This window comes from Leuciscus leuciscus (assembly GCF_965113295.1).
Source record: "Leuciscus leuciscus genome assembly, chromosome: 1".
In the NCBI taxonomy this organism is placed as follows: domain Eukaryota; kingdom Metazoa; phylum Chordata; class Actinopteri; order Cypriniformes; family Leuciscidae; genus Leuciscus; species Leuciscus leuciscus.
Genome location: NC_138725.1, coordinates 77,848,748 through 77,866,156, shown reverse-complemented (window position 1 = coordinate 77,866,156; position 17,409 = coordinate 77,848,748). Strand labels below are relative to the sequence as shown.

Below are 17,409 nucleotides of genomic sequence, written 5' to 3'. Positions count from 1 at the left end.
CATCAAAGAATCCTGAAATAAAATTTAAAAAACTGTTTTCAACATTGATAATAATAATTAATGTTTTTTGATCATCAAATCCTCATATTAGAATGATTTGTGAAGGATCATGTGACACTGAAGACTGGAGTAATGATGCTGAAAATTCAGCTTTGATCACAGGAATAAATTACAGTTTAATATTAAAATATATTATAAAGAAATGTAATTCCTGATCCCAATCTTCTTGACTGGTAGTGTAGAGTTAGCGTGGGCTTCTCTATATGGGTCTGATTCCCAGGGAATACACATACTGACACAAGACACACAGTAGTTAAGCACACAAAAACATGCTGGTGTTCATTTAAAAAATATAACTTTTAATAAAGGCTACATCTCTTCATAATTACAATAATTAAAGTACCAAGTCGTCTTTAAAATGAAGCTCTATATAATGCATAATTTACATTTTAAGTGGAACACAAACAAAATTTTGGGGGAGAGGAAAACACTGAAAAGTAATGTCATGATTACAAGATATCCAAAGCATTAAAAAAACCAAAAACTTATTTTTAAACATAAACCCCTCAGAAAAGCAAGGGAATATTCACACCCTGAAACAGGGCAGCACACAGCATGGTATCCATGTAGGCACAGGTACTGTATAATACACTAGCAATGGCATGTTTGTATCCGCTCATGCCAATTTATCCAACTCCAGGCCTTTCCATTCAACGTTTACACAGGACATTAACCCTTTCCACGCACACTCTCGGATCTCTCTCTCTCAGACGATGCTGAATTTAAGTTTTTTTTTTTTAAATAGTATGACTTCCTATTATTTGTTTTCTTCTAAGAGTTTTGGAACAGGTTCCAGGACAAGGCTATTGGTTCCTGTGCAATGTCTGGACCTTAAACCAAAGGCACTAAAGATGCAACAACTATTAAACTGGGCGTTAAAGATAGAAATGTCCACCCAATCAGCAGAGAGGTTTGGAGAGGTTTCGTTCTCGTTGGCAAAGAGGAGAAAATTCCTGGTACAGTCTTTTTTGAGTTAAGGTGACGTGACTCCAGACATCCGTCCATGCATGTATAACATTGGAAAAGATCTCCCAATCAAATAAGCAGCTTGTCCATCATCTGAACACAGGTATGAGGGGAATGACAGTTTTAATAAATAGCAATAAAGTCTTTAACTTGTGACAGAAGCATATTATAACTTTTGTGTACATATGAGCACCTCTGTATTACACATGCACACATTCTCGCATTCAAACACATGTATACACATCTATAATTATCACAAATGCTGGTCAGCAGTTCATGGTAAGGTAACACACCAATGGCATGTTGTAGTCCAAACAAGCAAGTGGTTTTGACTGCATCTTCATTGGTCATAACATCTCTCTTAAGTTTTCCCCAAAGCAAAGGAACAATTTCTCATGATGCATTGCTGGTTCAGATCACTCTGTACTTCATAGGCTAAGTATTCCTTCAATAGCTTGGTGCGCGCCAAACGTCTAAACTTCTTAAGCTTCATAAAAACGTCTATTTTCTGCTCTTCGAGTTAGTCTTGAGTGCTGGGTAAAGTCCACATGTGGGCCATGTCACGTTCGTCTAGTCCATTCTCTCCACTTTGCCGAGGATTTTGCCCTCATACATGGGCAGAACTGTGCAGTCGTCCCAGACCTCCTCAAACACAGCGCCGCATTCAAACTCATCACTGGCCTTCTTGAAGTAGTACCTGAAACAGAGAAAATGTACGATCAACAAACTGCTGATGGCATTCACAAACATATAGATCCATAAAAGGCATTCTTCCAATCCAGAAAACCACAAACGTCTGTGTTCCAAGACTTTAAATATCCGGTAACACTTTATTGTGATGGTCCCTACCCAACAATCGGTTGACTATAAGCAACTTTGCAGATATTAAGCAGAGAGTCTACTAATGCTCTAATGAGAGATAGTTGACATGTAGTTGCAAACTCTTTACTGTGATCCTCCAACAGACATTATACTGACTTTGCAAGTACGTCAACTTATTCTAACCCTAACCCTACCAGTCTACCAATCCTCTACTAATACTCTAATGCAGGGTTTCTCAAACTCTGTCCTGCACAGTTTAGCTCCAACCCTGATCAAACACACCTAGCTGTGAGTTTCTAGTGATCCTGAAGACATTGATTAGCTTGCTCAGGTGTGTTTGATCAGGGCTGGAGCTAAACTGTGAGGACAGTGGCCCTCCAGGACCGAGTTTGAGAAACCCTGCTCTAATGAGAGTTAGTAGACATGTAGGTGCAATGTTACTTATAGTCAACAGAATGTGTTAAAGGGACCATCAAACTAAAGTGAAACCAAATATCCATATCAGACACTAATGCTATCCTGCATTGCACTCCACTATTTCGGGGGACAAAGAGTTGCTTTAGCCTAAATTAGAGGGTCTGTTAAACACCACCGCCAATCTACCATCAGGCTTCTTGTGTCTAATTGGGAGCTCTGTTGAGCAAATGACGGGGATCTTTCACAAGGGTTGACATTTTTGGGTGCCGAGGAGTCTACACTAACTTTTTTTTCATTACCACAACTGTGATGGGGACGAGTCTGAGCTTAATCTAGTGTTTGACCTTGATGGATAGCCTCTTTGCCTCGTTTCTATTGTCCGATTCGTCTCTTTCCCTCCACCTCTGATGCACTAATGATCTCCACCTCCTCCAGAAGGAAGAGAAAACAGTGGGAGGGGAGGGAGTGGTGAGGTTTGCCTCAGTAATTGGCTTTGTAATGGAAAATGCCCCCTCTTACTAAATTGCGCTGCGGTGCATGCTAGGTTTTTACAAGCAAAACACCACCAAGTCATAGAAACAGTTCACATAAAAACACACACAGGAATAACCATGACTCAAAACAACAAGCAATGAGAACAAAGTTTATTTTCTTCTTTCAATATGTCGGAAACAATCCATTGTTTTTTTTTCCCCCACTGCCCGAGCTTAACTTCATAAATGAGGGACAAACTAGAATACTTGCAACATGGCACATAATTACATCCTTATTTCTGGAGAATAAGCTATATCCTCCTCCGCAAAATCTTCAAAAGGGCAGCATGGCTCTTATTTGTTTGAAAAAAAAAGAGAGAGAGAGAGAGGGAGAAGAAGAAGAAGAAAGAAAAAGAGAAAGAAGTCTTTCCATTGGAGCATGTTTTATATGGCAAGATTTTCTCTTCGCAACATCTGGCACCAATATCGTCTGGCAACTCTGGCAGTACTGTTCTTTGTTGAATTTCTGCCATGTTGAAATGACCCGACTCCACACATTTTCTGCGATTAAAACCTTCAGCTTTGAATTCCCTTTTCCTTGAAAATGTGCATGGTCAGAGAGGGGTCCTTAACATTGGGAATTTTTTTTCAATATTCATCTAGAATACAGGCATCAGACAAGCTATTGTCTACAGAGTTGATAAACTAGGGTTATCTAGATGGATAACCCTGCAACCGCATGTTCAATGCATTAAAGATTTTGGTCAAGTGGGATTTAAAAGCTATAACCAGCGTAGTTATACCAGCAAAAGTTCCTCCGGTGTGCTTAAAATGGGCTTTTATGGAGACAACATGCACAAGGAAAACCATTGGCGGCCATCCGACAATACCCCATTCAAATAAAAAAGGGCAAAACAAAGAGAGCCTTTGATATAAATGAGAAGTAATCATTAAAAAAAAAAAGATAGTCTTATGTAAACACACACACACAAATGTATGAGAGCAACGTAGCTTGATACAATTGTTGAAAAATGTGTGCGAGTCTTTGTGCATCAAATGAAAGGCCTGGGCTTCAAAGAGCTGCTTATTAAATGTGCCTTAAGATGAAATCAATACCAGATGTGACCAAACGGCTACAGTTAAAATTCCCTCATTCTTTCTTTCTCTGTGCAACCACCCCTCTCTCTCTCTTTCCTGCCGTCTTAACTCCATACTTGCTGCTAATGTGAGTGTTTACAGTAAACATCGCAGTCTTGCAGAGACCAGTGTCAAAACACATCAACAAATACCTTGCAAGAATATTTTCTGGGTCAGCCAATTTGCAAAACTAATATATACAAATTCAAAGTCTTCAGCCGCCTTAATATCAACAACCACCAAACATAATTCATTTCTCTAGTTGGAAATTTAACTGAGAGTATACCTGTAGTTGCCTTTTTTCCGTAGTTGTTCCTTGAAGTGTCCGAGTGTGAGGCTGTGTGTTTTCATCATTCTGCGGTAAGGGATTTCCTCACCGCAAAAGAAGTACGTGACCACCGTCTCTGAGCCCAAACTACTGTGGCAACCGGACATCTTCTTGGGATCTTTCGGTCTGTAAAGACGAAGAGAGATGAAAACATTATTGTAAAGATAAAAATCACAGGAGAGTAAAATGTTAGCTAGGCCTTTAAGATCCGAACAAGGTGCCGTTGGCTAAGACAAGAATCACTGTTACTATTGCTCATGTAGGATTAATGACTTGAACTCTAAACCCTAATTATCAAACTTCAAGATTGTTTTAAATATTAGTCCATGACTAGGTTAATATTTGTCTAGGTTAAGCACACAAAAAAACAGAACAGTGTTTTAGTCAATAGTTTTCTCAATAGTTGAATAAAGAGACTGATGACAGATCAATTATGCCCTACATTGGCCCCTTTCCCCACATCGTAGTGCTACAGCAGAAAGTGCATCCCAGCCTTAGACTGTGACAGAAGGTCAGCCAATTGAAAATAAAAAAGGGTTTTGCCATCAGGTGGCCAAAGCTCCACACTTTAAATACTAGCCAGGCCCAGAAACCAAGAGGAAGAACAACCAGATGTTTTTGAAGTAGGGGAAAGACTAATGGCTGCAAAGCATTGAGGACTGTATGCATGTGTGTGTCATTCATCACTGAACAATGAATTATAGTGTGCAGGAGATACGTACTCATCCGTTTGAAGCACTGAACTGCCATTTTGAACAGGCACTGGGTGACTCTTGTCTCTCTGAAGGCTTGATGTTGAATGCCTGTGAAGTGGACCCCATATAATCAATATTTACATCAATCAAGAGTTGTTGTTTTTTTAGAAAGAAATTGCATACAAAGTGTTAAAAAAAAAAAATTAAAAAAAAAAGTGCAGACTGGAACTCGTACCTCTGTTTAGAGGGTTTGGAAACTTCCTCCAGGCGTCTGCGGGCCTCTTCCAGCTGTGCGAGGGTGTTGGGAGGGGGTAGAGGTGGCATAGCAGGGTCCTGAACGAAGGGGTGTGCGGGCTGATGGGCACGGAGATGCCCACTGCTTCCACCACCTCCCCAGGTGTGTGTGCGTGGGGAATCCAAACAGTGCAACTTCTTTGGATTTTGAGTGCTGCAACAATAGACAAATTCACTGTGTAAGTAAATGGCACAAAGAGCAGAGGCCAGATGTTAAGCCTCTATCTTCAAAATTATTGCTCAATACAGTAACGAAAAGAGAATGCTTACTCCCAAGGGGTGTAAAAATATATCATGTCACAATATATCGCAATAGAAAAGTGCAACAATATGTATCGTGTATAGTTCACCCCAAAAAAATGTCTGTAAGGAAAAAATGCAAGTTTTCAGAGTTTTAGTGTCAGTCCTACATTAAACTGCTATATATAATGTTGAATATAATGTATAATAATGCAATGGGGGAATATCTGTGGGTCCTGATAATGCCAAATGTTACCAGTAAAAAGTGTCCTACATTATTTTAAATATTTCTAGTCAGTGACAGAGTGCAAGCATATTCGTCTAAAATAATTCTGTATTTTCAGCTTCATGAATATGAATATTTTGGTGTCTCTATTGTACTTGGACTTGTTGCTGGAAACCCAATGCACAAGACCAATACCAAATTTAGCATTTTAATCAACAGTACATTTTTTGTTAACCTTTTACCAAATGTCTTGGAGTATCGCAATAATATTGTATCGTGAGTTCAGTATCGTGATATGTATGGAATCGTGACATGAGGGTATCATTACACCCCTATTACTCTATACTCTATTACACTGCTACTACCAATGTTTAGTAGGAGCAATAAAGGCGCATGCACAAGAATTTTCAGAGAACAAGAGTTATAACATAGACATGACCACAGTTGTAAGACAGACCTGTGGGGCTTGTGCTTGGTCTGTCGGTCGCTCTCCAGGATCCACTGCCAAACGTTTTGAGAGCGGTCTGTACTGTCAGCTGGCAACTGAAGGAGACTGTTCTCCAACCCTTCCGTGTTCACCTCCTCTCCAGATTTACACAAACGCTTTGATAAAGAGCTGCAATGCCTAGCAGCAGGAAAAGAACATTTTAGAAAAACTTCTATTGACACCAGGATGCCACAATTAAAAAGCAATGAAAAATGGAAAGAATAAAAGCTGTAGTATACCCCAAGGCCACTTCTGCAGAGCTGCCACACTGGTCTCTTCCCAGACTCCGACTGCGAATGTAAGGGGAAGAACCGCAATCTGAAGACCCATGGCACAGGCACTGCACCCGCTGGGTCGCCTCCGCCTCGATCTGCTCCTTGCTTTTGGGCCCAGCGTGGTGATGGATGTAGTGGTGATGGATGTGCTTGGTTGACTGTCTGGAGATGAAGGTCTTGGCTGGCGCGTGTCCATTCACAGAGCCAGACTGCGACCTGGTGCTGGGACCTCCCCGAGGGAGTGGGCGCTGCTCAGGAGAGCGGGAGCGTGGGGAATGCCGAAGAATTCCTGGAGACTGACAGCCAGGAGTCTTGAGGACTCGGGAAAGGTGCTCGTCCAGGATGGCCTGGGGGTCCTCCTCGTAAGAGCCAGGAGGGAGCAAAGGCAGAGAGTGGGATGCACTGCTTCCAGACACCTCCGATTCATCCCGCTCCTCCTCCTATAAGCGCACACAGAAACACGATTTTAAAAAGAAATACTTGCAAACGACCATTTAGGGGAACGGTTTAAGGCAGTGGTCTCAAAGTCAATTCTTGGAGGGACACAGCTCTGCACAGTTTAGCTCCAACCAGCTCAAACTCACACCTGCAAGGAAGTTTCTAGTCATCCCGAAGACCTTGATTAGCTGGATCAGGTGTGTTTGATTAGGGTTGGAGCAAAACTGGAATTGAGTTTGAGACCACTGGTTTAAGGAAACAGAACTCAACTCTTTAACTGTTTAACCATTAGACATAGTGACAACATTACCAGAGAATTGCAGCAAAACAAACCTCCTGAATCTGTTGAAGTCTCTCCTCCAGGGAGCTCATGGTTTCCCGTTCCCGCTTCAGACGCTCCAGTTTGGCTATCAACTGTGCGGCAAAGGCTGCTGGCTCCACGGGAGTCATCTCCTTAGGTGGCCGCCGCGTCCTCTGCACAACCAGAGAGAGAGAGAGAGATACAGATTAGCAAGAAGACCAGACAGGACAGGAGGGGTTGATTTCTACAGCTGCCCTCCCTGCATAAGTCTACTGCCCATCCAATGCACACACAAACACAGACACATGCCCCACACCACTGGCATGGGCCGCTGCCGGCATGAGCAGTTGGTCACGCTCTAAGGAGCCTCGGCTTGTTCCCTCTGTAGTGCAACCAAGCCATCAGCCCGGCCTGTGAAGTGAGGCAGCTTCAAAGAGCCCTCGTCAAATATCAAACGCTCACCAGGGGCGGCAGGGACACTGGCTTTACATCTAGCAATAAAAGTCACATATCGACAGGGGGAAAAAGGAGGAGGCAAAGAAAAAAGGAAAGAGAGGGGGATTAAAAGAAGAGAAAGTAAGATGGTGAGATGTGTGCCGCCACTAGAGGAGTCAAGCGGTGGGAGATCAGAAGCGTCGAGGTAATTTATTCCCCCCCAACGACAGCGGGCACCTTTGAGCTACAGTAGCCACATTATCCTCCTTCCCCATGTGTGTGCGTCTCACACAAGGATTTTCAATCACTTTCTTATTATTTTTATTATTATGTTGCGCCCTGCCTTTCTTGATTTGGCTTCCTCTTTCCATCTCTTTGTGGAGATGAAGGGAAAGACGAAAGAGAGAAGAAAGGCAGACGAGTTGCTGGTGAGACTTGCAGCAGCTCTAGGCCCCCGCTGCCTAAAAGTAACATCCCGGGAGAGGCAGCCAGTCAGCACCAAATCAGAAGGGAAATATTACAAGATAGAAAAAATGGGAGGGAAGGAAAGAGAGAGAGAGAGAGAGAGAGAGAGAGAGAGAGAGAACACAAAAAAAGGGAAGTTTTTCCAACACAGAGCTTGAAATTGCATGTATGGGAGTACAAGTGCACAAAGAGTGACCAAAGTGATGGGGAAGAGAGAAAAAGAAACAAAAAGGAGAGTAAGAAAGGATGAGGAGGGTGGATACGGGTTTGTTTGACTTGATTAACAAGTTGTCTTTCCAAACCCTCTCTCCAAACACAAACTGACCCTCTCTTTTTTGTGCTTTCAGGGAGACGGGGGAGAGGGGGATGGAGGGTGCTGTTGGAGGACTAAAAAGGGTGCAGCTCAGTTGGAAGTTGTCACTTCCCTTGAAGTCAGCCCCATTCATCCGCTGATCAAAGCGCTCTCAGAGAGAGACAGTTGATTCTGGTGCCTCAGGATAAAACAGACTCATTTAGTGCGGTGTGGCAGTTTATTAAGAGTCATTATCCGAGAACGAGCACAACAACACGAACGGTCCACAACCGTGAGAGGGTAATGCTTTTTAATTGGGGGTGATGTTGGAGTTGTGTGTGTGTATAGTTCAGAAGAATGGCAAGGACACTTACAGGGAACGGAGGTAGAGACACTTGGCCGTTCATCCTCATGTTGCGCTGCATCTCTCGCTGTATTTGTTTTTTACTTCCCAGCTTGTAAGGAGGGATGGCATCTCTATCAGGACACATAGAGAACGATGAAGGTTATTCACTGCCCATACTTATACACAAACATTCACATGCTGCACAGACATCTTTAGCACCAATAGAGTGTTTCAAAGAAACTCAAATACATACAGATCAACACTTAATATGTTGTGGAAATAATGGCCCAGAAAACAGTGCACTCTCACCCCGTGCAAACTCTTGCCCAGCAGACGCCCGGGATCACAATCAAACCCGAAGGGCAGCCAAACAAATGTTGCTACTAATGCCAACGCACAATCAAGCACAGCTACCGACTATCATATGACGCTACCAATAACAATAAAAAGACGTCTCGTGTTTCCATAAACACTCCTAATCCATCTAATCCACGGCAGAATGTTCCTAAACCTCCACCTCTTCAATCTTGCCCTTTCTTGCCTCTAAATCCAGACATCTTTCTCATCCTTCGCTATGCTTTAAAATTTTTTTTTAAAAATTTAAAGCCAGGCCAGTTTCCTTTGCTCTGTTCTGACTCTGAAGTGTATGACCTAGCCCAAATGCAGTTTCCAGCACGTCTTTGAAAGCTCACAGTCATGCGCATAAAGCCGTCGCTCCAATCTTCATTTGGCAAGCGCTCGGCAGTCAGCCTCTGATCTTGCGCACATCAAAAGGCTGGTTTGTAAGATAAGGTAATGTTTGAAGTCGGCGCAGCGGCATTCCCTAGCGTCCAAGTAAATCCATAAATAAGATATAAGCAAAATTTCCCCCACTTCTCCTCCCCTCCCTCGCTCCCTCCCTCCCTTTATCTGGAATTCAGATTCTGATTTAACGCTGTGCCTTTTAACTCAAATAAAAAAACGCAGCTATTCCAATCAAATCAGCCTCCAAATAAAGAACACAGAGGCTGTTTTCCCCACCGCGTATGCTACTTCAAAGTGGCACAAATAAAAAACATAAAATAAAATAAGAAATGCAATGGCTAAATATGGGTAAAATCAATGGACAGGAGCATGTAGATAAAACAAAATTCTGTAAAAATTTGTAAAAGTAAATGTTTGATAAACTTTTTTTTTTTCACTGATTCATTTGAATACATTTCTACTATACTTCAAATGGGAGATGATTCGAGTTCAGTATGAGGACGAGTCACCCAAGAAAGCTGTTGCACATTTCATTTAAGTGCTGAATGGTTGCACCTATCAAAATATTAATCTTTGGTTCAATCAGCCCACTGTCCACAGACACTTTCTCTGTTCGGAGCTTTGGGGTGTCACAGGCTGGCTGTGCTTTATGGGAATCTCCTATTCACTTGTGCAAGTAATTTTCAAAGCAGCCAGCCACCCTCTTATCCCTCTAAGCTCCCGGGGCCTAACAATGGGCTGAAAGCGATTCAGTTAAGCCTTTCATCCAGCATGCACTTTATTTCTCACTCTCTGCACTTAGCTATGCACTCGCACAATTGCCTCTGCCGCAAACACAGAGGGGGGGGGGAGGGCTGCTTTCAGGCTGAGGTGGGGTTGAATGGGTGGTGTACGTGAGCGTCTGGGGGATGGGGGTCCCAAACACCCTAATCCCAGGTGACCTGCTCTTGTGCTCCAGAAATGGCTAACCTCTCAAAGGCCTAGCTGACACTGAATCCCTCCGTTCCAGCCGCGGTGGGCTCATACCAAACCTCCCTGCGAGTTGAGATTCCTTTAATTTACTGCCAAAGAACCTCGATGAGTGTCTTATAGTCCACATGGCGAGTTACCCCCCCACCACCACCCCTCCCTTTTTTCCTGGGACAATGGCAAAACCAATAAATAATGACTATGTCTTTGGTGACTATGTTGTGCAAAGTCTGAAAAGAAAGCCCTTGAAGATCAAAGCTATATAGGAAAAGAGCATGAGCAAAAAAGGAGGACAAACTAGCGAGTATCATTTCCTGTTGAAGAATTTGCAAACATTAGCTTTAATTAACGGATAGAGGAAGCACATTATCTCTATCTACTCTTGGGTCCACTCCAAGCCCCTCCAGACTCCAGCAATGCATTAAAAAAGCTCTCATAAACACATTTAAATGTCAATGTATCACCTGAATGTGTACCATCTCATTACCATGACTAAACGACTAAATACTTAAACTCAATGTCTGCCAACAGTCCGAGAGAGATGTTAGTCTTTGACCACAGGGTAAAGATACACTGTACTATGAATCTTTCAAGATCTAATTTATAGGCATCATTCAAATTTGTCTAAGATAATCAACAGTGCTATCTAGGTAGGCAGCTTATACCATGTTACGAAACAGCTTATGAAACAGGCAAATATAGAAAGAGTGTTTTAGAAAGAAACATTTTCTTATTACTTTGGTAACTTTGGTTAATATGATGAGACATGTACACACTTACACACTACTGTCTGTCATAGACATAGAGTCATCTGTCAGGGCATCACTGGAGACCTCACTGTCATTGGCACTGGTGGCAGGGGCAAAACTATAACCGGACGTAACACGATAGGGGTTTCCAGGGTCATTGCGTCTGTAGGACCTACAGGGACAAAAAAAATATTTAGGTTTTTAGTTGAAAGGATGGTGTAGTTGTTAAATCTCAAGGCTGGTAACTGGAAGGATGCTTGGTTAATTCATGAATTCACAACTGAGCAAGACACTTATCCTCAGGTTCCTCAGAAGGGACTGAACCTATAAGGTTCAAAAGTGTATCGCTTTACGAAATGTCTTTCTCAGCCTTGCCACAAAGGGAACTACAGCGGCTAATTGCGTAAAACGGACAGTTTTCTTTTTTCAGGAAAATTACTGTCATGGCAGAGCAACAGTTTGAAGGGGAACTAAGCTAGCTATAAACAGCTTGACTAACTTTTGCCACCTTAAAAAAGGTGACGCATCCAGTTAATGGGACAGACATCTGAACAACTTCCACCTGTTTGCCATCTCCACAACTGAGGCTTGTTACCACCATAGTAAAGCAAGAAAGTATGTTAAGTACTACTATGATTCTAGCTTACTTAAGCTGGACTGTGTATTAAAAAAAAATACAAAAAGTATTTTCTTCTGGAAACAAACTTTGTTGCATTATTTTCCTGTTATCTCTGTAAAGCTGCTTTGAAACAATCTGTATTGTAAAAAGCGCTATATGAATAAAGGTGACTTGACTTGACTATGTGGATTAAAACAGACATCTGACATCTGGACAGACATCTGAAGGTAACCTGTTTGCCATCTTGACAACTGAGGCTTGTTACCACCACAGTAAAGCAAGAAAGTATGTTAAGTACTTGTGTAGACTATGATTCTGGCCTTTAACTATGTGGATTAAAACATCAGTTACATAAATAAATAAAAAGAAAAATGTTACGATATCATCCAAATATTAGTTTTGCCATTTAGAGAAAAAAAAAAAAATAAATAAAAAAAAAATGTTACGATATCATCCAAATATTAGTTTTGCCATTTAGAGCAAAAAAAAAAAACAACAACAAAAAAACAAATGTTACGATATCATCCAAATATTAGTTTTGCCATTTAGAGCAAAAAAAAATAAAAAATTCCACCATGGCCTCACTTATATTTGTGAAAACGGTCCAGCTATTTTTACTAGCCCTTTTTTCTTGGTGTTGAGGGGGGGACTCAAGCTCAGTTTGTCTTTTCTCTTCTCTTCCCTTTCATCTCTCTTGCCCCACCTCCCCCCTGGGGCAGCCCGGTGAGGGTTGATCAGGGGGAAAGTTAAGTGAGCAGCACATCTGTGTGAATTGCCAATGCCACTTCCCCTCAGTGGAGCATATCTGGGGCCTTTTGTCTGGGCCAGGCACCCCGTTCCTCACTTTACCTCCCCCTTCCAAACTTTCCCGTTTCATGTCATTCCTTCTCTTGTGCTGTTTCCTCTGCTAGGGCACCTCCTCCACATACCCACCCCTCCCAATCTCTCTCTCTCGCTCTCCATACCCCTCTCTCCTGCTGTGACACATTCCTGCTCCACTGGAATAGGAGGAGGAGGAGGAGGTAGAGAACCTGAGTCGGACCAAAAGAGAGTGAGAGAGAGGGAAATAAAGAACATGAGAGAGCGGAAAGAAAGAAGAGAAGAAGGGGGAAGGAGGGCCTCCTCTTTATGAGAATGCCTACTGCCAGCAGCGCTGTGAGGGGAGACCCAGCAGGACTATAGCCTACGGCCCCAACTCAAACCTGACCTTTGGAAGCTCTCGCTCAGAGTCAGGTATTTAGCACAGCTGGGTTCACATTCTTCCCTCGCTCACCCCCTCATTCATGCTTTCTTTCATGAGGTGCCTCGCCCCCCCTCTGTCCTTCTTTTCCGCTCGCTCAAAAAGTGTGCTTATTCTCCATCCGTCGGGGTTTTTTTTCCTAGATAAAAGTGCGAAGAGAAGGCAGTTGAAAATCAGAGGAGAACGGCGGTAAATAAGAAACGGAGGAGATGAAGGCCACGGTCTCTGTGACTCACAGAGGAACCGCTGCTGCGTGTTGTTTTGTGAATAACTCGATTCAGAAACACAGAAAGAGAGAGAGAGAGAGAGAAATAAGTTCCACATGCTTCAGATGAACAAAAAAAAAAGTGCCCCGAGAGAGAGGAAAAACAGACTGCTCAAGGAGCATTCTTCAAAAAGAAATCAGGGAATAACATAAAAAAAAATAAAAAAAAGAGAGAGAGAGACTTTGCTTACTCTTGTCTGGTTCTTAATCATCTCCTACATAAACAACCAGACAAAGATAAGCAGAGATGAAACGTTCTGTCACCTTCTTCAAGATCACCCTCCCAATGGGCTGTCTTTGAGACGGATAAACATTTGTCTGGCACCACACCTTGATGGGTCACCTCATTTACAACCTCAAGTGCTGTGACAGGTATTAATTCATCAAACCCGATTTCCCCGGGTGTTTTGTTACACCCAGACTATATACGTCTTTGAACAACCAAACCAACAGCTCGTCAAGACATCTAAAGGTGTCAAACACACATTAAATAGTGCAATAACAGAATCAAAATAAGTGAGTTAGGTACTTTTTTTTGTTGTTGATAACAAAGCAAATACAACAGTTTCATTTTTGAAGCAGTGACTTTTTTTTATGTGTGCCACTTGTTTTATCTATTTGACGGCTGAAACCAATTTTGCATTGTGAACTAGCCTTGATCCTTGAAGATGATCCTCTAACAGCGGAAGAATTTCAAAGCAGAGGAAACTGTGTGGAGCCAGCAGAGGGCCTGGTGCAAGACAATATTTACATGAAAGGAAGAGCTGCTCTATTGATGTTTTTTTCCCCTTCTCTCTCTCTCTGCGTAATGCAAGCCAGGTGAGAGCAAACCGCTCCAAACTTGCGAGAAAGGGCCTCTCATGTTTAAAGCAAGAATTCAGTGCAATAGCAACATGAAACGGTATAATACGCTTAAAACTCATTACCAATTGATTCGTTTGTCATTGACCTGATAAACGTATCCAAAGCGACTTGCATTACACTTGCTGAGAGAATTTATCCTTCTGGAGTAACCTAAGATTTCGTGTCTTGCTCAAGGACAGTGATAGCTCATGGATCAAGCAATCTTTGTGATGTTTCAACCCACAACAGTTACAACACTGGGTCTTTAATAACTAGCCTGCATGATCACGAAGCAGTCCCGAGCATGTAGCAGTAGCAACTTTGCAGGATTATGAATTTATAGTGGTGGCATATGGTGAAAAAGAGATTTTTGGATGTCTTACCTGTAGCTTTTCTCTAATGCTTCCGCTGCACGAAGTGAAGGTGGTGACCGTAGCGCTTTGGCAGACAGACCCACTACTGTGGCCAAAGCTTTGGCTTTAAAGTCATTACAACTCCATTCCTCCTCTTCATTTAGAGTCGGCATCGGCAAGTATCCGCATACCAGTTTTAGGCCTCCTAGTCCATTGGGATTCACATGACTTGGGTTCTCGCATCCGGTTCTGACGTACTCAAGGTATATGTCTGAGGTCAGGAACATCTGATAGGCATTCTCCTCCATAGCCGTCTGGATCTCCATTTGAGCCTGATCAAACATCGCGGAGTCAATCTGCTGACGCTTAATATTATCCCTAATAAAGGTCTTAGTGGCAGGTTTAAGCTGCTTGGCCACAACGCTGTTGTTCTCAATATACCGCTTGTAAATGGCTTTGGCAACTCTGTGCGTTTTGGTATCCTTGAGGTCCATTTGCCTGAAACCATTGCAGGCGAACCAAAAATCTAAAGTGTCCTCACATTTCTCACGTTCAAGATATGCCCGGAAAAGTTGAGCACCGTCCTGGTCCCCAAGAAGGAAGTGCAAAGATTTGGTCCACCGGGCAAGAGGGGAGTCCGGTGATGCACTACCCTCCGGTTCCCCAAGTCCATCCTCATCCCTCCTGGTTGTCGAGCGGCGAGGATCAGCCATAATGGTTTTCACAGGATCCTTCGGTCTCATCATGGCCAGTTTGCTGGGATGGTGGCATGTCGTCTCACCCTCTTCCCCTGGGACCGGTGGACGTGGGTCATCTTCTCTGAAGCTAGTGACCATAGGATCTGTTAGTGTCCTATTCATGGCTCTTGCAGCTCCAGCAGCAAAGCCTTCAGTGTGAAGCTCAGCTGTAATCTCCTCTCTCTCTTAAATCAGCAGGGGAGCTTCTCTCTGAAACACAAAGTATTGATCTCATCAAAACCAGATCCGCCCCAAAACTTCAAAAGAGTCACTTCAGACACACATATCTACATTGTGCGCACTTGCGGTGTACAATCGGCTTCGTCGAATGCAATCAAAGCGACCTGGTTTAAATTCAATGCAGGCAAGATATGAGATATTTATAACTTTTTAAAAAAAGAGATCATTTTAAATATCTACCGGATTACATTACTTTTTTTTCCCCATGTTTTTTTCCCCACTTAAGCCTAGTCTGAATCACCTCGTCGCGATGAAACGAGGAAAAACTTCAAAGAAAACTGAGCTTAGCCGATCAGTTTGGCCATTTTTAATAAAACTAAAACGATCAAACATCCCGTTCTCAGTTGTATGAAGAAAATAAAATCTACAACGGTCTAAATTCAAATCAAGAAGCTCAGAACTCAAAACTCAGATGGTTTTAAAACGGCGGCATAAGAAATCCGCATTTCAGTTAACCGTTCAGTGTTTAATTGTGCAGAAAAAATATCGCGCAAATTTCGACTCCGAAATCGCAATGAAGCGCAAAATAACGCGAACCCATTTAATCGATAGTATGCTTACTTACAGTATATCTGTACAGTAGAGACTTGTATTAGCCAATACGAGTTCAGAATGACCACTCTTAAAGAAGGTATAATTGCGCAATGTATAGTAAAACTACATACAATCATAATAAAAACCACAATAATAGCATAGTACAAAGCTACACTTTCAATGAAAGGCTCTAAAATGCATCATATAATATACAACTGCATCGACACATACAGAAGAGTCTTTAAAAACACATTAAGACGCGTCTCCAAACTATTCGTTCAGTTTTAAAGGATTAAACAAACCGCGGAAATTTCCTTACGGATATAAAGAGTGGTCGAATATCCAATCCAGGAGAAATAAAACAAAACGCTGCGTTCAACTTCAAGCCCATCAGGAAAAACAAAAGTGTGAGATCACAGGGGGTGAAGTCCCATAACACCACCATGAATACACTTTAAACACTCCAATCTAACGTCAAAACAACACAATACAAACCCAAACCACGCGCTTTAACGCAGTGTCTATCAGAAATACTTTATTTCACAGCGACACATGACTTCAAAGTCGGTAAACAGCACATCAAAGCAATAGCATGGGGCCAGCGCTGGGAGAACACACACACACACACACACACTGCTCGAACTCACCATCCATCCATGAGTTCAGTCCCCAAAAGTCCCAGTTTTCCAACAACAGAACAAATATAATCCACAATATATATCCAAATGCGCGCAGTCCTCTTGTCCTCTGATGTTGTTTAGTGTCAAACGCAGATTTGAGGTTTTCCAGCGTACACTTCCTCCAGTAAAGAGCACACTAGATCCCTGTATAGTGTGTGTGTTTGAATGCGCTCTGGTCTCTTATTCCAGTGTGGACTGAGCTCAGGGTTTAAGAGCGGACATCAAAGCGAGCAGCCGACCGCACGGTCCCGACAGATACATACAACACTATTCCTCTCCTTCCCGCTTTAAAACCACACAGCTCGCTCCAAAAAAATGTCTAAACGCACTTATTTATTATTATCGATGCTTCTAACCCGAATGCGCTCAATGAGTCTCTGAAAGTGCCCGTTCGCTGAAGTCCAAGAGGGGAAAGTTTCAACCGAGGCGCGAGGACCTTATCAAAGCGCAGAGATCTTGAGCCGACTCCCCTCGAGCTGTGGAGCGTCAGGAGTAAGTGATCCTGCTGTTGCTACAGAAACTTTAAAGACACAGGCCGCTTTTTCCCTCTGAGGACTCGCAGTTAACTCATTCGTTACCATACGCACAGTTAACCCCTTCGGTACCATACGCACAGTTAACCCATTCGTTTCTGCGTCGAGATTCTGAATCTGAATCAGAATGAGATTTAATCTTTCAATAAATAATCTTTCAATTGATGTGTGGTTTGTTTGGATAGGACAATATTTGGTCGAGATAC

The 17,409-nt window shown here is 42.6% G+C and overlaps 1 protein-coding gene across 1 annotated transcript; it reads right to left on the bottom strand.

Annotated features, from left to right (window-relative positions):
• Positions 1-338: 338 nt before the first annotated feature.
• Positions 339-17,165, bottom strand: axin2 (axin 2 (conductin, axil)). Its single transcript, XM_082177993.1, has 11 exons — positions 16,638-17,165; positions 14,510-15,426; positions 11,191-11,331; positions 8,726-8,828; positions 7,192-7,332; positions 6,385-6,860; positions 6,116-6,283; positions 5,134-5,346; positions 4,926-5,006; positions 4,162-4,329; positions 339-1,723 (listed from the first exon to the last, which is right to left on the bottom strand). Exons 2-11 carry the CDS (start codon positions 15,337-15,339, stop codon positions 1,597-1,599), a joined length of 2,448 nt encoding a protein of 815 aa, XP_082034119.1. The 5' UTR covers positions 15,340-15,426; positions 16,638-17,165; the 3' UTR covers positions 339-1,596.
• Positions 17,166-17,409: the final 244 nt, after the last annotated feature.